Source organism: Eretmochelys imbricata, chromosome 4 (genome assembly GCF_965152235.1).
Source record: "Eretmochelys imbricata isolate rEreImb1 chromosome 4, rEreImb1.hap1, whole genome shotgun sequence".
NCBI classification, from domain to species: domain Eukaryota; kingdom Metazoa; phylum Chordata; order Testudines; family Cheloniidae; genus Eretmochelys; species Eretmochelys imbricata.
Window position 1 is genome coordinate 22,660,540 of NC_135575.1, and position 22,474 is coordinate 22,683,013.

Sequence of the window (22,474 nt, forward strand, 5' to 3'; positions counted from 1 at the left end):
GGCTGATTAGAACACCTGCAGCCAATCAAGAAGCTGCTAGAATCAATTAAGGCAGGCTAATCAGGGTACCTGGGTTTTAAAAAGGAGCTCACTTCAGTTTGTGGTGTGCGTGTGAGGAGCTGGGAGATGAGAGTGAGAACGCGGACTGTTGGAGGACTGAGGTGTACAAGCATTATCAGACACCAGGAGGAAGGTCCTATGGTGAGGATAAAGAAGGTGTTGGGAGGAGGCCATGGGGAAGTAGCCCAGGGAGTTCTAGCTGTCGCACAGCTGTTCCAGGAGGCACTCTAGACAGCTGCATTCCACAGGGCCCTGGGCTGGAACCTGGAGTAGAGGGCGGGCCTGGGTTCCCCCCAAATCCTCCCAACTCCTGGTCAGACACAGGAGTCGTCGACCTGGACTGTGGGTTCAGAAAAACGGCCAAGCTGAGGGCTGCCGTGAAGCTCCAAGGCGAGCAAATCCGCCAATAAGCGCAAGACCCACCAAGGTAGAGCAGGAACTTTGTCACACTACATAGTTAGCGATCTGACCACGACTGGTCAGGACTTTTGGTTTTCATCTTATGTGGAAAAAGGTACCTCTGGTGGTGCAATACCCTCTAAAATGATATTGGATGATTGGTTCCGTGTTGTCTCAGAGTGATATGTGCCACCTATTGAATAGCCATAGCTCCTTCCTGCAGCTGCGTATGTTTGGCTAGGCTTAAAGCTGGATAACTAATAAAATCACCACATGAGCTACATAAGAATACATATAAGCAAGAAAATATAGACCATCTCTTTTCTCCTACAAAATGTAAGGGCATATGAGCTGGCAATGATAACCTGAACCCGAAACTTTAAAAAAAAAAGTTTTTTGTTTTGTTTTTTTGGGGTTGTTGGTTGGTTGCTTTAAAAAAAAACAAACCTGCTGCACTTCAGAAATAACCTGCTTTATAGGCACATATGTCACATTCCTAGAAGAACAAGGTACTGACCCCATGAAGTTAGAATTAGGAATTAAATGGCTCTCTGTTAGCAGGATGTGATGGAAGTTGTGGAGTCTGGGGTTCTTGTGGGCAACAGAAGCCAGAATCGAAGTCTTTCCAAATGGAAAATGAAGCAATTATGATCTCTAATTTGCTATATAAGAGACCTGCGTGCCCCAAGATGTTCCTGCAACAGAGGAAAGAAACAGAGAGATTTTCCATCTGATTCTGCAGCAGAATTATCATATGTTTCATTAAAATGACACAGTTGCTTAAGATGAAAACATTTGGCATCCATGCTCAGCTGCAGAAAATTAGCAAGTAAATGTCAGATGCTTCTCAGCTCATAGGAATGAATGGAGCTTAGACTAATAAAAAGAATACATTTGGGATACATTCAATTATTGTCAGAATCATATAGTATGTTGATTGATTAAACAACTGTGCACCACATTATGGTGATATTCTTTTGTTACTGTGAAAGCACTGTCAAATTTTTTGCAAAGTCTTTAATTCTCCTAACTATGAAGCAACAAAGTTGTCTTATTTTCAGGGATACAATCTATACATCAACACTTTTCCCCATGCTTACTAAGCAGACACTGAATACAGCAGACATAAATTCAGAACTGATCTTTCTCTAAGCAGCATACACTGTGTTGTGATTCGGGTAGGAAAAATTTGAAAACTGTGATGTTGGGAGTGGAGGGGATTGTTCTTGATAAATTGCTGGTATTACTTATTCCAGTCAGAAAGTGTTAATGGGATTACTAATGTAAATCAACTGAAGATATTAATCGTTCTGATCAGTAGTTTAAACAAAGAAAACTCCTGCCCATAGTAGATGTTCAGATAGTTTAATGCTAGAATGTTGCAGTTAATTGTTGGATAGTACATGAAGCTAATGTGTTTTTGTTTTTTTTCCAAAACTGTTCCTTTTTTTTCTCTGCTTCATTATAATCATGATGTTTTAATTAAAAATTTCACTCATGATTAAAATTCTGTAGGGGGATGCCCCCCTCACTCCCCACCTATATTTTATTAACAGTAGCGTGGTAGAGAGTTTGTGATTTAGGCTTTAAAAATATACATTTCCACTTAAATGCTACGCATAAGGAAAAAACGGCCGTGCGTGCGTGCGTGCACATGCCTTCTTAAACCAGTTATGTCTTCTTTCCCAGGTAATATGCATGTGTCGCTGGCTGAAGCCCTGGAGGTTCGGGGAGGGCCACTGCAGGAAGAAGAAATATGGGCTGTATTGAATCAAAGTGCGGAAAGCCTTCAAGAGTTATTCAGAAAAGGTAATCTCTTATGCCTTTAGAATGCTAGCACATATGCTACTGGAGAAATGTTGAGAGCAAGTTCAATATCTTTGCTTTAATGGAGTAAAAGCTTGAAGAAATGACAATGTGTCAGGCGCCAATCTGGAGCATCTGAAATGCTGTATATGAGGAGTTCTTTAGGCATTAAACCGCCCTGGGCAAACCTAAGGGTATTCTCTCTTCCTTCTCCCTGCAGCCATCCTCCTTTCCCCTTTGCAAATTTTTTACAATGTAAATTAGGCTCAAAGGTCAGACTTTTGTAGCAGCCTTAAGCTGGTCTCTGAAAGAGTATTTGTACCAATGTGGAGAAGTTGTATTTACATGTGCTAATTTTTGTACATAAATGTGCACATACAGCTATATGTGTAATTTTACTCTGAGAAATTGGACCCTACTTTGAAAATTACTTATTTCTGCAACTGTCACAAATCTGCCCATGGTAGGTCACCCTCTTTTAGACAACATTGGGAGTGCACACACGTGAGTCCAATTACTCCACCCCAACCCCAGTGGATACTGCCGGGCATCTTTTTAGCAGGCTGGTGCTCACCTTCTGGCAGGGCCTCTTGACAGTCTCTTCTGTGTCTCTGGTGATGCCAGCAAACAGCCTGTGGTCAGCAAAAAGGGTTACATAAAACAAAAGTAAAGAAAAACCTGTAGGCAGCTCCTTCCAGGATATGGGCATCTCTTACTTCAGAGCAGTGATACTCACACTGAGGCTTGGGAGCCACAAGTGGCTCTTTAATGTGTCTCCTACAGCTCTTTGCAGCACATGATATTAAAACACTGTGTGATTTATTCATTAACCAATCTAAGTTATTAACCAATCAGGATGCCTTTACTATGTTATTAAACAATTGTAGAATACTTGGTCAGTCATTTTCCTGTGAGAATTACATATAAATTCACACTATTGTGGCTCTTTTGGGAAATGTTGATCGCTAATTTGTCCCCTGAACCATTGAGTTGTGAGTATCACTGCTTTAGAGGGATTGTTGATGTCCTGGGAGTATCAGTGTGCACTTCAGAGTTCACCAGGCTCCAGTGCAAAGCTGCAGTTCTTTTTCCCCTTCAACTCAGGGTGTCTGCACCTTCCTTCTGGGAGCATAGGGGCTCTGTAAGCTGCCAGTCCTCTCTCCAGGACTGGAGAAGCTCAACAGCCTATTCCCTTCCCAAGGTTTTCACCCATCTGAGTAGAGTTCCTTCTTTTTAACTCTTCCTCCAGTCCTGGCATGATTTGTAGGTGCAGTGGGGCCCAGCCCAAAACAGCCCCGTAACCCCTTCTGTTCTAGGGAAGGGTTTATTTGCACAGTCACAGCTACTAAATAAAGGCCCACTAAAATTTTTTTTTCAAGCATATAATTCCAAACTGACACTTCATATTTTTTAACAGAAGTGTAAAATAAAACGTAGGAATTGCCATATAGTATCAGACTCATGTTTTGTCTAGGCTGCTGTCTCCAACAGTGGCCAGTTCAGGTTGCTTAGGTCATCTCACATTAGGCAGATGTGGGATTTTCCTGATCTCTGATATTTAAAGATTGGTTTAAGCCCTGAAGCATGAGGTTTAATTTTCCTTCCAAAATTATTGTCAGTTAGGGTAACTAGGAATATTATTTATATCCATGTTAATGTCCAATCCTTTTTAATCTTGCTAAATTCTTGGCCTCAATGACTTTCTGTGGTAATGAGTTCCACAGTTTAATTATGCATTGTGTCAAACATATTTCCATTTATCTATTTGAATCTGCCATCTTTTAATTTAAATGAATGTGTCCTTGTTCTTGTGTTACAAGGCAGAGAGGGCAGAAGTTCCTGTTCTACCTTCTTTCAGCCATTCATTATTTTGTATACTTTTATAATGCTTTCTTCTTAGGCATACTAGTGAATGCTGTTTTCAGAAAGTGATTTGGACAAAAACAAACGGTGGGCCTAGTCTTATGAGTAGTCCTGCTGGTTTCAATGGGGCTATTCATGTGAGTAAAGTTTTGTAGGATAAGGCCTTGTTGTAGCATTTTTTGGAAGGTTCAGATAAATCCGAAAGTTAAGAGTTCAAAATGTGGGTCATCTATACTGGACAATAATTTTGTTTTAAAGGGTTACAAAGAAGCTTATGAAAAAACTCCTTCGGTTCACAAATGGTACAGCTTTTCAAATATATTTAAAGAACTGGAATAAATCTTTCAACCCCCTTAAGGCTTTTAATCTTGCAGTAACAAAAGCCTTGTTAGCCAGTTCTTTTAAAGTATGTAATGGGCAATAATCAGCAGGAATTACTATGTAGTGACAGTAGGATTATTTTAGAACAAGCATGATTTTCATTGAAGAGTTCCTATTAATTCCTTCCACACAATTTTCAGAGGTAAAAATGGCCTGTGGAAAATATTATTTTAATTGAGTTCATCTGCATAATTGAAAGAAGATTTTCTGTTTGTTGTCCTAAAGTGGGGTTTTCCTTTCTAACTTCTTACATTTTTTAAAGACCACCACCAACAACAACCCAGCCTTATAATAAAAAGGACAGTCAAAGCCAATTAATCAATGCTTAGTTTATTTGTATGTCTGTACTTGAAAGATTTAATTAGGAATGTAGCCTGTAGAACAGTGATACTCAGACCTCAGTGGTTCAGGAGCCAAATTAGTGATCAACATTACCCAAAAGAGCCACAGTAGTTTGAATTCATTGTTTCATTTACTATAGTACCCAACCTTTTGGGATTTCCATTAGTTCCCTCCAAGGTTCTCTGGCACACAAGCAATACCTCATAATCAACAGTGTCAAAGGCAGCCAATTATCGGCAGACGTTGAACAATCACTATCGTAACATGGCTAATTTGAGAAATTATTTTTTTCCATGTAATGGAAGAAGATTGGCCAAAACAAACTACTACTATGCATTTGATAACTTCGTTACTTCCAAAAGTCTTGACTGTTTAGAATGTAGCCTTCTGCATTTTTTATGTTTGAGCCCAGAACCTTACCCCACTCAAGTGTTTAATTAAAAACAAAGCTGAAATTACTTCTTATATTGTTTACCATAGATGGATTAATTACAGTATGTATAATTCGTTAGCCAATATACATGCATGCACGTTATTATGCCTACTCTTTATTTACAATTCTAGCAGATGACAGAATCATTAAATCTTAGAACTGTAGCGCTGGAAGCGACCTCAAGAGTTCAGCGAGTTCATTTACCCATCTCCCCACACTGGGGCAGGATTAAGTACACCTAGACCCTCCCTGTTCTTAAAACCTTCAATGATGGGGCTCCACAGCCTGCCTAGATAACCTGTTCCAGTGCTTAACTATCTTTGTAGTTAGAAAGCTTTTCCTAACACCTAACCTAAATCCCTTGCTACAAATTAAGCCTATTACTTCTTGTCCTACTCTCACTGGATATGGGGAACAATTCATCACCATCCCCTTTATAACAACCTTGTACGTTATTTGAAGACTATTACTATATCTTTAAATACTGTGTCTTCTTTTATGTAGACTAAATGTGCCCAATTCTTTCAACCTTTCCTCATAAGTCGTGTTTTCTAAACCTCTTGTTGCTCTCCTATGGGCTGTCTCCAATTTTCTGCATAAAGGCACTTCATAAATTGTTTCCATAGCTAATCATTAATGGAAAAAATGGTTTGGAGTGTCCTATTTGGAAAGACAAATTTTAAAAAAATCGGCTCTGGACACCGAATTGGCTGCATGTTGTATGATAAGTTAAGTGGAGGAGAAGATCAGGCAGTCTGGTATTGCTAGTTAGAGTAGTGATAATATTTAGATTAATCTGTAGATAGATTTGAAAAAGCTGATCCTAGACCACCTCCTGCTTAATTACTTGCAACAACAATTTTGTTGTTTAGAGGGTGTCTCAGCTGTTTCAGACATGCTGGGTCTTGCACCCTGTACGCCATGAGGTCAGAAGTAACCAGTCTTTCAGGTGCAATATCTTTGGTGTATATCTGTAGAAATGAAAAGGGCATGTCATGTTTTTTGTTGCCAAGAAAAAATAAACCAGGAATCACCTGCTTCAGCTAGATAACTTGTGAATAATCACCCAAAGTTAAAGGTAGAAAGGACCTAATATGTCACCTGGTCCAATCCCATATCAAGATATATGTGGTGGGGAACAGAAAAACATGTGGACCAGGTGAAAAAAAAACGGGGAGCTGAGGTGAAACAGACAACCAATAGGACCAGGCAAAGTTGAATGAGTTAAAAATAATACCAGAGTGGAATGGGGAGAGACCAGGCCAGCTTGCGAATTGTGGCTGTATGGAAGAAAGAGTATGTGCATGCATTGCAATACAGTATTATAAAACATTGGTGGTAGGGAAGTAGTAATTATGTTTTTCTGGGACCTGAAACTCCTAGCTGAAGTCCTAGTCATAGTATTAAAACTACTAGTGGACCCCTAATAAAAAAAATCTCTTTCCCTGTCTCTCCACTACTCTGAGAAGGGCGTTAACTGTAACAGGTCACAGTGTACGCTCCCCCCTTGTGCTATTGTAACTATGTTGCTGGTGTGTTGGGGGTACGGAGACAGGGATCTCCCTGCCCCTCTTCTTTCCCACCTGCCTGAACAAGGAGAGGATGTAGTAGTTCTGCAGAGCCTGTTTCTGTCTGTGCACAGGGAATGGTGGTATGGTGCACCATCCACTCCCTTCTGCTGGCTCGCAGGATGGGGCATAATCTGGCCCTATCTAAAGACTTGTTGGGCACCTGCCTGACCTCCCACAACCTGGCCTTGGCATACCCTTAAAAAACTGTCACATCCATAGAACAGGGCATTGAGAAGATGCGTATGGAGAAACTGTTACATGGAGAGGCTTTTCTCTATTTTTACTATTTGCTAATGGTCACACACAAAAAGATGGGGACAGGTAAAACAAAATGAAGTTGTAGCTGATAAAATTTATAGTCATAAAGGGGACACTTTATGGAGGGATTGAAGAGTGTGTGTGTGTGTGTGTGTGTGTGAGTGAGTGTGTGTGTGTTATTTCTCTGAAGTGAGAATTCAAGAGTACCAGTCATCAACATCTTAAAAGTGACAATTTTTACGGTGCTGCTCAAAGTTATTGTGTGACTTCAGGGATTTTTATTTTAGCTGCATGTGCTTAAAGGGTTATTTCAAAATTACTGCCTTACATTTGTATTGCATACTGTTTACCTGAATAATCTCCCTGGTTTTATTGCCTTTTAAACCAGTTCTGTCTCTCTTTTTTTTAAACTGGACCACACTGTTTATCTGTCTTCTGGCAATGCTTAATAAACTCTGCTCTCACAAGTGTTTTGTTACCAAGCTGCATAATTCTGGACTTAGCTCACAAGGCTGGCAACTACAGCTCAGTAAAGACTAGTGGACACATAATTGATCAGAAGCCATACCAAAAATTCCAGTGGTTTTGAAAGGAGGATTTGGAGATGGTTTTTGTAAAGATTATTCCTGTATTTTGGTTAGAAGGAAGGGACCTCTCAGAGGATGTTTCCCTTATTGCTGCTGTTAAGAGTTCTTCTGGAGGAGCAAAACAAGAAGAACTTCAGAGCAGGCACGAAGAAGCTTAATAATTAGTGAAAAATTCTTTCGCCCTCTCCCTGACCTCTGGAGAAGCTCCTCTGCCTCTAGGAAAAGGTCATTCGCTTTCTTTGTACCTGGCTTAATGGCTGTGTTGTTTTAAATTAATTTTGTTGATATTCTACTTTAGAAGCTCCCAGTCAGTTACCTTCCCTGTGTTTCTGGGAATAAATGTCCAGCCTGAAATAAAAAGGAAAAGGAAGAAAAGAAAAAGATCAGATGACATATTTTTATTCCTATGTCTAAATTGGTCGAACTACGTTAATTTGTAGATTGAAGTGGAGCCTGTCAACGCTTTAGGAGCAAGTCCTGGTCCAAGGGTATAACCTGGGCAGCAAGGGTGTGTGCTGAAGAAGTCTTTAGGGGTTGGCAGGACAAGGAATCCGCTTGGTGGTCCGTACTGTGGCCTAAGGGCTGCTATAACCCCCAGGTCCATGTATCCTCCCATATACAGTGAGTGAGTGTGCAGTGGGGAGGAGAGCTGGTATAGTCAGGATCCACTTGCCCCACACACTCCATAACTCCCTCTTTGTGCTTGGGGCACGAGTTGCACCTATGGATCGCAGCTCCATGGCCATATTCCCGGTCACATCCCCCTACACGGGATCTTGAGCATCCTGTCTGCAGTCTCTGTTTTGCTGAGCAGAACAGTATTGGTTCTGCTGGAGTGAATGTCCTGCAGAGCAGGCAGCAGGATTTACCCACTCATAATAAGCGTTGCATCTGTATTGCTCCTGAATTCCCCTTTTATTTCAAGTAGTGAGTATAGGGAATATATCATTATTCCATTAATATAAATGTGGTGTTCAGAATGATTTTTGCCTTAATTCAAAGTATCGTTATTTGGAATATCAGAGCTTAGATTCCCAACTAGTAGTCTTTATACAGTAATCGCTGAATACTACATATGTTCAAATGACAAACTTGAAACCTTTATTTTTGTAACGTAGCGTATATATGTGAACCCTCAGCTGGGTGTGTGCGTGCGTGTGTGTGTGTGTGTGTGTGTGTGTATATATATATATATATACACACCCATACTCTGTCTTCATGCCTTAGTAGATAGTTAAAAAGAGAATGTTTATTTGTCTTTTCCCCAAGGAGAGATCCCCACCATGTTAAACAAACCATAAATACACAGAAGAAAGTTCTGAGATATTTTGTCAAGTGTTTGAATAAAAAGGCTTCCTCTAAATAAGAAGAGACTACAAATTCCTCCATTATACCTAGTACCAGCACAGCTACAAAAACTGCTTCTGCTTCTCCGTGGTCTCCCAGCGATGGCACATCATGCACATTTATTTACATGTTATCAGGAACTGGTAGTGGAATAATATTTTAAGTGAGAAATACCCATGGAAGGCATATTTCCTAATTCCTGTAAGTCTATTTTTTTTTGTATACGTGCACAGAATACTTCTGATGAAGGAGTCTGCCATACTTTACATGTTAAATCCCAGGTGCCAAAGGTTTGTAAATATATTTAATGATCCTGGGATGAGCATTTTTTGCTGTACGTTGTCAACCAAATTTTTCAATCTTTAAAACTTTTTCTTTGCATTATAACAATCAAGAATAGTTTGTTTATGCACAATTAGTAGGCATCTAGTTCACAAGGCAGACTGTTTAGTTTGCGCCATCTGGAGAAAAGTGATTTTACAAGCATGTCTTCTAATTCAGAAATATGAGCAGAGTGTCTGTGCAAGCTTTTCTTCAAAAGGATTTTTAATATATGGGTTCAGTTCCATGACAGGCAGTAATTACTTCGAAGAAGGCCTTGAGGTTTATTGAGTAAATGATCTGGGTTTTGTAAAGTCTGTAAATGCATATTTAAGGGATAGCTTTTACAATACCAAGTCACAATCTGTTTCTAAAGCAGTCATACAAAATTGCTGTATCACCTTCCATGGTTTTTTTTTAAAAGAAAAGTTTTAGTGCTGCTGTTTAACACACGTTATTTGTGCTATCTACAGTTTTAATTGAAGCTTGAAAAATCCACTCACCCAGGGCACTTACATAGCTTTCATGAGTGAGTCCTATTCGCTTCTGCAGAATTTAAGACTTGATTTAAAACAAAAATTCCAGTTCTTCTGGTTGTGAAAATGGTCTTCCAGATATAAATGGAGTGTAAACTGATGCGGTGGTGGCTCTCAAAATCTTCAGAGAGTATCCAGGCCTTTACTGGTGCTCCTTGCTTTGCAAAACAGCAGCGGAGTGAAGTTAGAGACTCCAGTTTTGCTCCTGGTATCCGGAACCCTTGGGAATCATGGTCAATTGGATAGAATACTAGCCTGAGAGTCAAGAGACCTGGGTTTTATTCCAAGTATGGTCACTGACCTGCTCTGTTAAATTAAGTGATTCATCCCACATTTCTGAACATTAATTTCCTGGCTGTAGAATGGGAATAGTGATGTTGTTTAAAAGGTGTTGAGATCTGTGGATGAAAAGCAAACTATTAAAAGCGAATTGTTTCTTTCTTATAATTCTCATAGTGGATTTAGGGCAGGACTCAGATGAATGGCACACGCAGTCCCCTAATGGCATGACTCCTGCCACAGAGAGGGGACCCTGAATTAAGAAGTAATTCAAAGAGGAAGTCAGGGATGTTTGTCCTGCCTGTCTCAGCATGAAACTGTTAGTGTAACAGGAACACCAGCAGCAGGAATTGAGCTGCCTATGTGTTTTCTTCCAGCAGTAAACAAGTGGTATTTCATTTAATTATTTTGTCCCTGCTATTGTTTGCCTGGGGATATTTCCTCTTTGTTCTAGCTCACCAATAAGCAGACAGTGAGGCCAGGTAAAATCAGGGGAAGAAAGATGGCCAGTGACAACAGTGAGTAGGGTGACATGCAGCAAGACTGGGGGCGGGAGGAGGGAATACATTTCTGTCTTTCTCCCAGAGATACTTCCTGAGACAGGGGTCCTTCTCATGTTGGAGGAGCCATTGCTTTGGGGGTTGTCTGGGGGTGTACCGAGAAATGCTGTTGCATCATTTTATTAGTTCATGAAACTGCCAAGAACTGGATCAATTTCAAGCTGCTCCTGGGCTGGTTGGGAAACCTAAGAGAGGCAGCAGAGGAAGGCCCTGGATTTATTCGCAGTGAAAGAGAACTTAGAAAACACAACCTGGAAGTTGGAAGAGGAGTAGATCAGTATCCCACGCTTGGAGCACCCAGAAGGTTCTGCAATGCAAGAATGACAAAGTATGTGCACCTTCCAGCAGCCAGCAGGTTTGGAGGTTGGGTGGGGACTTCAAATTTGATCAGGCATCTTTTACCCTGAGTAGGGTCAAGAGACAATACTCTGGCAAGAACTCAAGCACCATTCATTTCTTACCAGCTGAGAAAGAAGACATGGGCACTTGGCTTTTCACATGAATATTTCCCCTGTACAGTTGCACCCCTCATCTTAGTTGGGTCCCCTGGCTCTTAGGAGTCTGCTATAATTTTTCAAGGTCTATTAGATGGCTGGGTTTGGACAGAGAATTGTGGGGAGAAACTGATGCGATAAGTTAGAAAAGAGGTAGGGTATTGAGAAAGTGAGAGATGTTGGGTGTCCAAACAGAAAACGTATGAGAAGAGGTAGAGAACAGGTTATAAGGGAATAATAGAAGGAGAGTGAAAGAAAAGAGGAAATGGCTGCTGAAGGTATGATATACACCAGGATCTATTAAAGGAAAGAAAAGAAACACAAAGTGAAGAGAAGACAGGAAGAAAAAGAAGACAAAGCAAAAGCAAGAGAGAGATGTCTAGACCGGATCTGGAAGTGTTACTTACAGTTTGAATGAGACACATTCACGCTAGCTCTGATTGTCCTAGCGTGCTAAAAATAGAAGCGTAGCTGTGCTGACGTGAGCAGCAGGAGGGGCTAGCTGCCCTGAATTCGTACTTACTGGTTCAGATGGAGATATGATCTGTCTAGCCTGGTCTTCCACTTGCGCCACCATGGCTACACTTCTGTTTTTAGCACATGAGCTCAATTGGAGCTAGCATGGGTATCACTAGCTAAGCTGGAAATTATACCGGCAGCTCCAGTGCAGACATACCCCTACTAACTACCTTTTAAAAATGTATTAAACAGATGACCGACTGTCCATATTACAATGAAATATAGGAAACAGTAAGCAGTGTGACTGTTTATTCCATAAAATTGAGGAGTATGGCCCTGTGTGTGGTAGGAAGGATTTTTTTTGTCCTGGGGTAATAAACTGAGTCTTCGGGGTAGTAGGTGTCCAATAAATATTTCAGACCCTAGTAAAAATAGGACTCCAGGCCTAATTCATTGCTTTTATTGGAGTTAACTAGGAAGATGGATTTTGATCCTGTATTTTCAGCTCATAGGGTGTGTTTGTGTTAAAATCCTTGTGGTACAGAAAAGTAATTTAAAGATGGAGTCTAGCCATAACTCTAAGTTTCCTTTCATGTTTGAGTCAGACCCTTAACATTGCTTTAAAATATTTGTTTTTTGTGGTTTTAATATGAATAAGAAAACCTTTTCTTCCAAATCCAGTAATTAGCTGCAGTGTGTGTTTTGGAAGAGTGACAGCAATAAACTTTGATTTCTAAAGTTGCCTTAATTTTATTATATAGCATACCATACCTTTTTTCGTATTTCAAGATAATGAAGACAGTTCTTCCATCTCTGTGTTTGTTGATTTAGGTCCTGAGCCTCCAGGCATTGCAGTAAATTAGAGTTTTCTGGTTGGCTTAAGAAGGGAGCATGATAAGACTCTTAATACTGTAAAAATTAAACTAAGAAAAGATCTGACCAAATAGATTTTTTAAGATTTACTTTTCAGTTGATTGGAGTGACTTTTGGTTATTTTGGTCAAATGTGGTGTCTCCTCAACTGTTGCTGGTGGGTTTGTTTTTTTTTTTATTTTGGTTTTGGTTTATATTTTGGTTTTTGGTAGCTCTCCTGTTTTATCTTCCAAAGTTTATTACTGCAATTCTGCATAATGAGAAAGCTTTCTGAATACTGGAATGGGAATGTTGGTTTTAAATAGGCTATGTGAATAGAAGGCATATATAAAAGTAAAACGTTTCTTACTATGAATTTGTAGAGTCCTGATCTTAGTTGAGTCCTGTACGTGCTACTCTAATGAAAATAATAATAAATCAATTGATTACTCATTGGTGCTAGACAGAGAGTTTCCCAATGTGAAGTGTGTTTACAAGCAGGAATCACAAATATAGAAAGATATCTTATGTGAGGAGGGAATTGACTTCAGTGGAAGTCCATTGCAGTCAAAGGCTACAGAAATGGGCCCAATACACGAAGTCGGTAGGTTTGGAATTCTCTTCCCACCCCTATATACATCACTATTTATGCAGCTTAATAAATGGAAATTCAGGTGATAATTTGTTTTACAGCTTGATAAATGCATGTATTACAGCCTTTCAAACACTTAAATACACATTAGAGATACTTTTCAGACTATGTTACAGAAGAGTGGCCTTAATTTCATTTGACACAAATTAAGGTGACATCAGTGTGTTTAATCCATTTTCTTTTAAACTCTTGCACAAGTTATTCAGATATTTCTCATACAAATCTTGGCTTTTCTTTAGTCTTGCTTACCCCAATTTACAGTTGATGGATTAGTCAGTTCCATTACACTAATGGCAGGCAAAAACAATGAAATTACAGCATTTCAGACCCTTGAGTAGAATTTCTTTACCCCAAGATTGGGAAAGCACAAAACAACAGCAACAGGCATAACTACGTAGCACTTCAAGACTGATCTCTTTCTCCCTATATTGTTCAGTCCCTCCCACCTACAGGGAACCACATTTCCTTAGGACTTTCAGTGCCTCTTAAACATGAAAGAAGGCCAATAAGTTTCTCATATCTCAAGCCAAGAAGCATCAACTGATTACTAATGTTGAGAACCACAATTTTTGCTCTCCTGCTATATGCTCTGCAGTGAAAGTAGTTCACCCAGACTTATTGGAGCGTTTACACTGAGACGTTCTATAATAAGTCTAATACCAAGCACAGGGGATAAATGTTGTCGTCTCTCCACAAAGTCAACAAATTAAAGTCTGAAGTGAATAGAAAAGGTAATTTTTTGAAAAAAGCTCTTGTTTCTTTGTCCTCCTCTACTACTTTCCAGACAAAGCAAAGACGAGTTTCCTTCAGTACTAAAATAGGTGTTGCCTTGAGGTGAAAACATTCTCAACACAAAAAGCGAAACGGGGGAAGACCTCAATGCTGAGTGACTGACTAATTGGCACTCTAGTGGCAAGACGGTCTCAATTGGCAGTAAGGTTAGTCTGACTCATTGCTTTTCAAAACTGTAGTAGTTGCTAACTTGCACTGTAACAATGATAAACAAAAGAAATAGTATTTTTCAATTCACTCCATACAAGTACTGTAGTGTGGTCTCTTTATTGTGGAAGTGCAACTTACAAATACAATTTTTTGGTTACATAACTGAACTCAAAAACAACAATATAAAGGGCCTACAAGTCTACTCAGTCCTACTTCTTGTTCAGCCATGCTAAGAGATAATGCTTCCCACTTCTTATTTACAATATCACCAGAAAGTGAGAACAGGCATTCGCATGGCACTTTTGTAGCTGGCATTGCTAGGTATTTACGTGCCAGATGCACTAAAGATTCATATGCCCCTTCATGCTTCGGCCACCATTCCAGAGGACATGCTTCTGTGGTGATGATGCTCGCTAAAATAATAATGTGTTAATTAAATTAGCGACTGAAGTCCTTGGGGAGAATTGTATGTCTCCTGCTCTGTTTTACCCACATTCTGTCATAAATTTCATGTTATAGCAGTCTCGGATGATGACCCAGCACATGTTGTTTGTTTTATGAACACTTTCACTGCAGATTTGACAAAATGCAAAGAGGGTACCAATGTGAGATACATAAAGATAGCTACAGCACTTGACCCAAGATTTAAGGATCTGAGTGCCTTCGAAAACCTGAGAGGGTCAAGGTGTGGAGCATGTTTCCAAACGTCTTAAAAGACCAACACTCCCATGTGGAAACTACAGAACCTGAACCACCAAAAAAGAAAATCAATCTTCTGCTGGTGGCATCTTACTCAGATAATGAAAATGAACATGCGTCAGTCTGCACTGCTTTGTATCATTATCAAGCAGAACCGGTCATCAGCATGGACGCATGTCCTCTGGAATGGTGATTGAAGCATGAAGGGACATATGAATCTTTAGCGCATCCGGCAAGTAAATATCTTGCGACGCCGGTTTCAACAGTGCCATGCGAATGCCAGTTCTCACTTTCAGGTGACACTGTAAACAAGAAGCGGGCAGCGTTCTCTCCTGCAAATGTAAAGAAACTTGTTTGTGTGAGCAATTGGCTGAACAAGAAGTTGGACTGAGTGGACTCGTAGGCTCTAAAGTTTTACACTGATCTGTTTTTGTACATAATTCTATGTTTGTAAGTTCAACTTTCATGATAAAGAGATTGCCCTACAATATTTCTATTAGGTGAATTGAAAATACTATTTCTTTTGGTTTTTACAGTGCAAATATTTATAATAAAAAATAAATATAAAGTGAGCACTGTACACTTTGTATTCTGTGTTGTAATTGAAAATAATATATTTGGAAATTTAGAAAACATCCCAAAATATTTAAATAAATGGTATTCTGTTGTTATTTAAAATTGCGATTAATCGCGATTAATTTTTTTAATCGGTTGACAGCCCTAAAAAATACTTGTATCAACTAATATTGTTTTTATGATTCATAAAATGCCAATACCATTTCAATGGGAAGCTGCTGCAGTGCTGTTTGTGGGTTAAAATCTGCTTCCCTCACGTAACCAAAGACGGTATTCTCCATTTACTCCCTGAAGAAAGTGTGTTCAGGTCGCTCTTATAATGTGAAAGTGGGAGAATAGAGGAAACCAGCTCTACAGTGTGAACCCTGAAGTTTTTTTTCCTTCTCCCATTTTCCTCTTGAGGCTTGAATATAAGGTTCAAGAAAGGGTTTTTAAATTAAGATGCCACTCTCTATTAATCCTTTATAATTCTCCCCTTTGAGTTCACTCTCATCATCATTGGTATCTTTTAGTGTAATGCTGAATTACTTAAATAAAAATGTAGAGCAGCTGTGCATAGGAATTAGTTACAGGTAGATATGTCATTATGCCTCTTAAAGAATCAAGCCGTAGAATAGAATTCCAGTCCTAGTGGCTGTAACTGTGAATCAAAATCTGTGTCTCAGGGTTTGTCTGCACAGCAAAAGCTGTGCCTGGATTAGCCTACCCAAGCTAAGTTTGAACCCAGCTAATGTGGGTAACAGTAGCATTGAAGACAGTAAAGCCTGGCTTCAGCACAGGTAGTACAATCCCAGCACAGACACACTGAATAAGCTCACTGACCTGCTCTGAAGCCTGTACTATAGCGGTTTTGCTGCTATTGTTAGCTTAAATCCAGCTGGCCTGCGTAACTCAGGTTGTAGCCTGTACTATGCACAGCTTTTGCTGTGTAGATATACCCTGAGTGTTGAAAGTGTAATGTTCTCAGTGTCATGACAAATGCTGAAACACATTCAGTCTTAATTAGGCAACAGGGAGTAGATACTTGAAGGTGAAAGGTGCAGTTGTATATTTGCTTGTTTATAGTATAGTTTTGAGTCTCTAAACATTAATCATCATTATTTTAAGTAAAGTCCATAAAATCCTTCCTGTTCATGAATATTTGTTGTGTTCCTGTTGCCATAAGTGTTCTTAATTTATGAAGTGAAACTTTCCATTTCCAAGCCAATAGGGACAATAAGCTCTTATTCGAACCCCAAAAAATTACCAAAGGTTAATCCCCACAATACACATTAAATGGTCTTTAATAGCTATTCTGCTACATACAGATAGGAGTGGACAATTTCTCTGGTATCTATAAATTGGGAGTTCTGTCCATTGATCTAGAAAATTAAACCTACGTTTCTGAGGCACGTTTTTCTTTTGTTAAATGTCTGACGTTAGAACCAGATGCATAATCTCAGAGTGCTGGAAGGACTGAAGCCTGGGAATTTGAAGGATTTGTTTGGTAGGTCTGTTTATTTCTGATATCTATTCCATACATAGTTACTCAGTAAATCTCCTGGGATGTTGGAATTACAGTAAATTACAGGAGTATGGGACAGCCTAGGAAACAGAATTGTAGGAGGAAATGGAACTATTGCCGCTCTCCCTAGAATGACAATAATATTTGTTCTGTTATTACAACACTACATTAAATCTTTGTTACATCACAATTTGTATGTACTTGAGTTGTGGTGTTCTGACGTTCATACAGCAGTCATTAAAATCTTTTAGACCCATGAGAACAGTTGCTTTTTCTTTGCCCACTGTTATTTTCAAGATGTGTTTTATGGATTGAAAGCCTCTTTGCAGGTTAGTGGCCAGAGTTTACATCAGATTTTATCCAGAGAGCTTTAAATATCCAGGTGCCAGAATTGCAAGTTCCTGGTGTAGGAGCTTTTCCCTCTTAAAATGTCAACAGTAGGCTTCATAATCTCAGTGTTTGTGTTTCTTTCTGACAATATTATTCACACAGATTGAATGGAGGCTCTTTGGTTGAGTGCAGATTCTTTGCACATTCCACTGCTACCCCAATTAACTTCAGTCTTACTATAGGAATTAGTCTTGATAGTGAGCATCCAATAGGAAGCAATCAAGTAACTTCAGTGGGCAGCTCCATTTTAAAAACAAAAAGACATCCTGAAGGGGGAAATCTTTAATCATTTGGAGGGTTCTGTGTTACTTTGAGGGTATGAGTAATAATACAAAAATGACAGCCAATTGATAGAGGTTACTGTAGTGATTATTTAAAGAAAAAACATTGATAGCCATTGTGGTCGTCAAGCAAAATGGGAGGAAAAGAGAGCAGGCATCTAGTCCCTAGTAACCTAAAATATAGGTTAATGTTAACTTACATTTTTGAATGAATTAATAATATCAAACAGTTCACCCTGAAAAGGTTTTAATAAGGTTTGTGTATATTCACTATATTTAAAATTGAACTATACATTGAAGTATGATAACCTTGTAACATTAGCCGCTTCTTAGAGAAGGCTCATCGGCTCAACTGCTATAAGTAAATGTTAACAAATTAAATCTTGACATATAGCATGTGAAACTTCATGGCCCTTGTGCACTGGATAGTTAAGGTTAATTTCTTTTGGCTATTGTATTCTGATGTATACGTAAGATGTGTTGCATGAGATTGTGCTATTTATATTTTTTTAATGTGTTTTAGTTTAATCTACTTTCTTATTCTGCTCTAGTCTCTGCTATATCCTTATTCTCCTACCTCTGATCAGAAAAACAATCCCCTGGGATGCTTGCTGTTTTATGACAAACAATAAATAAATCAGAACATATTGGCATGATCAAATGTTTGTCATCAGTCTGGATCATTAAAACAAAGGCCATGAAAAGTAGTGTAGGAGTAGGAGTCAGGAGTTCTAATCCTGGCTATAACAATAATACTGTCTCTGACCTTTAGGATAAAGTCATTCTCATTTAACCTCAGTGCCTTAGATTCCCCCATCTGGAAAGTGGGAATAATGCTTACCTTCTCAGATGTTGAATGTTAATATAAATAACAAATATTAAAAATAATATTGATTACATTTAAGTAAAGTAGAGCGAAATTACAGAAAACAAGTGGATGGGAAAGGGCTTAATAATTCACTCTTCTTGTCTTGAGCATTGTATTTAAATAGCATTAGCAATCAGATGTAACAATTTTATTTCAGTCTATTTCTTTGTCTTCTCAATCTTATTTAAAAATATAAAACAGTAAGGATGGTGCATGTTTCTGGTAGATCTTTTGTTTAAGAATTCCAGATAAATAACATCAGTGTTTTCAAAGTAAAATACTGAAACTGCCCGAAAGGTCTTTGCTGCTTATCTCCCATGAACTCTTTGTGATGAAAGCCATTTTAACGATTGTGGTCATAGAAATTACAAATGAAGAAGACTAATTAGATCATCCACTCCATTTCACAACTTTCTCTTTGTCAGATGAACACTTACATGATTTTTGTGGAGTCCTGTTATTTGGTAGCAGCTGCCTTTCAATTGTGTTTTTTATTTGTATTTTCAAATATAGCTGATCCTACTGACCTGAGCTTCATCATTTCTCCATGGTCTTTGCTGTTGCTTCCATCTGGGAGTGTGTCATTTACAGATGAAAATGTTTCCAACCAGGACCTGAGAGCATTCACGGCACCAGAGGTTCTGCAGAACCAGTCACTGTCATCCCTTTCAGATGTTGAAAAGGTACGTTACCTTCACTCCCATAAAATGTTAGTCTCTATGAAACTGTATTATAACTGGGTTTCAGAGTAGCAGCCATGTTAGTCTGTATTCGCAAAAAGAAGAGGAGTACTTGTGGCACCTTAGACACTAACAAATTTATTTGAGCATAAGCTTTCGTGAGCTACAGCTCACTTCATTAGATGCATTCATTAGATGGAAAATACAGTGGGGAGATTTATATACGCAGAGAACATGAAACAATGGGTGTTACCATACATCCTGTAACGAAGTCCCCCTTCTCCTCCTCCCTGCCCCCCAAGATTAGGTGCTCACCTAAGGAAGGGTGAGCTTGAACATAAATCTAAATTGTATCTGCATCGTTAACTGACTAGTCTTCCAAATGGCTCCAAATTAGCCTTTTTCTTTTTTCTTCAGCTTTAAGGTTTTCTTCAGCAAAATACCCACTCAGCCTAGCAGAATATGGACAGGGCTGGGAATGAGGAGGGGATGGGGTTCTATTCCCACCCCTTTCATTTGACTGGTCTTCATAATCCTAAACTCTTCAACTCTTATTTAGGGGGATGTTGCAGGGTATAATAGTGTGGAAGTCACCCTGATGTGGCCTCTGTGGTCAGATATGACATTGCCTCAGTTTCCCCTGTGGGCTATCAGTCAATTCTGCGAGGCTTGTATATCATGAATGATGCCCCTTCAGGGTTCTAGAATGGCTCCTTCTCTGAACTCTGGGCCCCTCCAGATGGAAAACTACAGTAGCTTGTTTCTGGAGTGGTGTGTAATTCCCCAAAGACCTGGACTTCTTGCTGCTGTGTGTAAGGTCCCTTCACTGGGATTGGGCTTTCCTAGGGCTTTGCCATTCGTTGCCCTGCCCTTTCCTAGGTCCCCTTTGTTTCTGGTGCTCTCTGAACTGCTCCTCTGAGCAGTCTTTTTCCTTGGGAACTTCCTCTCTCTGTTCTGTGAGAGAGAGAACTTCCTCTCTGTGTTCTGTTCTGTTCTGGTGAGCTCTCGGTGAACTCTCTGGGAACTTCCTCTTTCTGTTTTGAGGCTTCCTGACTGAGCCCTCGGAAGCCTTTATTAGACTGGGTGATGTTCACCTAATTAACTGCCGCCCAGCTACTTAGTCAGTTAGTCTCCAGGTGGATCACTTTCCTTAGTGGAGCCCGTCACAGGTAGACGGGGTGCTAAACCTCTCGGACCAGCGGCCTCCATGAGACAGGACTACAGCCAAAATAGTTGTGTGTTTGGAAGCTGTTATATGGCTTGGCAGGACTCCTCCTGGAGGAGCAGTTTGCGTGGCTTTGTTCTGAAGGAGATTGGTACTAGCACTATTGCTATGACATGGGCAAGGACTAGCTACACTTTGATATATTTTTTTCTGAAAACTTTTTAAATTGTCAGTTTTCTCTAGAACCGTATCAATTGAATATCCAGTCTAAAGGATGCCCTCCAAGAAATGTATTTTGGTCTGTATATGTTTCTTCAGTGGTTGAAAGCATTTGGCTTCAGGCCTCTTGCCTTGCGACACAGTCAAGGCTATCTATATATATACCTTGTGGTAGATTAGTGTGTTAACTGTTCAGGGCCAAGAGACAGAAGTGCCTTACACAAGTAATGGTAGAACTGAAGTCAGTGGAAGTTTTGCCAGAATAGGGACTGCAGCATCTGGAACTCACAGATAAGAGGGATAATTCCAAACTTTGTGATAGTGGTACTGTGAAGCACCTTGTAGTTAGAAATCTTTACTAAAATTTATAACTTGAATGAGCGGGTGCAGTTGAAGTCAGTGGAGCTGTGCCACTTTGTACTAGCTCTGAATTTGGCTTAAGAACTCTCTTATCAAAAGCACCAGGGAAATAATCAGTAAATTCCTTAAGCAACTAAACTGTGTGTAGGTGAAATCTTTTACTTCAAAGATGGGTGCATTCTTAATTTAACACTACATTTACTTGATGGCAATTGTTTGTTTGTTTTCTTTTTAAAAATAGAAGAAGAACACTCTATGTTGCAAACCAGAGGCCCTGTGTTTCCTTGTTGCATAGAAAGAAGTTAAAACTGATGGGAACTGATGTGGCATGTTTCTCTTGCACTTGAACTCATTCATTGTTGATGACCAAATTATGGCCTTTGTCCCCACATGCCGCTGTGATTAATTCTCTCAGATTGTGGCTCTAGCTTATGAAAATGTACATTTAGCTATTATATGACATCTGATAACATAATTTTCTGGAAAGTGGTGGTAGTACAGTTGTGACCCTTTACCTCTGCAAGCGCCTGAATTCATATTTTCTTGGGAAATTTTTGCATGTTGACATATATATGCCTTGGTTTGCATAAGGAGATTACTCATACAGTTGATTTAACTTGGTTTATCCTTTTAGCTTGTGGTATTTGGTTTTAGTGTTGTGTTGAAGTTTTTTACTGGAGTTGAATACATCTAATTTTGGGTTGAATTCTAGCTAACTTTGCACATACACATGTGGCAGGAAAAAAACCCCCAAAACCGAACCACCACTGTATCAAACTGAAACGATGAAACAGAATTTGAAGAAAATTGTGTTCCTCGGTTCTAGTTCCCCAGTCAACTTGAGAAGAGGCCATTCTGCTGGGCCTCCAACAAAAGAGTTGTGTATGAGTAGGGCCCTACAAAATTCATGGCCATGAAAAATGCATCACAGCCCTTGAGATCTGGTCTTTTGTGTGCATTTACCCTATACAGATTTCAAGGGGTAGACCAGCATTTCTCAAATTGGAGGTCTTGACCCAAAAGGAAGTTTCAGGGGAGTCACAAGGTTATTTTTAGGTGCGTTGCGGTATTGCCATCTTTACTTCTGCGCTGCCTTCAGAGCTGGGTGGCTGAAGAGCTGCGGGTGTTGGCCAGGCGCCCAGCTCTGAAGACAGCACCTTGCCAACAGCAGCGCAGAAGTAAGGATGGCAATACCATACCATGCCACTCTTACTTCTGCCCTGCCTTCAGAGCTGGGCGGCCGGAGAGTGGCGGCTGCTGACTGAGGGCCCAGCTCTGCAGGCAGCACCACAGAAGTAAGGGTGGCAATAACATACCAGGCCATCCTTACTTCTGCGCTGCTGCTAGCGGTGGCTCTGCCTTCAGAGCGGGGATCCCGGCCAGCAGCCGCCGCTGTCCAGCTGCTCAGCTCTGAAGGCAGCACCGCCCCCCGCAGCAGCGCAAAAGTAAGGGTAGAAGTACCACAACCCCCTCCCCCCCACAATAACCTTGCAAAAAATATTTTTTTATTGCTCTGTATAAAAGCTTTGCTGGGAAAAGGCATGAGACTCTCAGATGTTTTGGGAATACTGTTCAGTTTGTATATTAGCTA

At 39.8% G+C, this 22,474-nt stretch overlaps 1 protein-coding gene across 1 annotated transcript in view; it reads left to right on the forward strand.

Moving 5' to 3' along the window:
- Positions 1-2,153: 2,153 nt before the first annotated feature.
- The window catches only part of PTPN13 (protein tyrosine phosphatase non-receptor type 13), a 146,429-nt gene continuing 126,108 nt past the window's right edge, over positions 2,154-22,474 (forward strand). The window contains exons 1-3 of the mRNA XM_077814754.1: positions 2,154-2,268; positions 11,854-11,862; positions 18,973-19,142. Coding sequence (XP_077670880.1) covers positions 2,154-2,268; positions 11,854-11,862; positions 18,973-19,142 — 294 coding nt within the window. The remainder of the gene's footprint in view (positions 2,269-11,853; positions 11,863-18,972; positions 19,143-22,474) is intronic.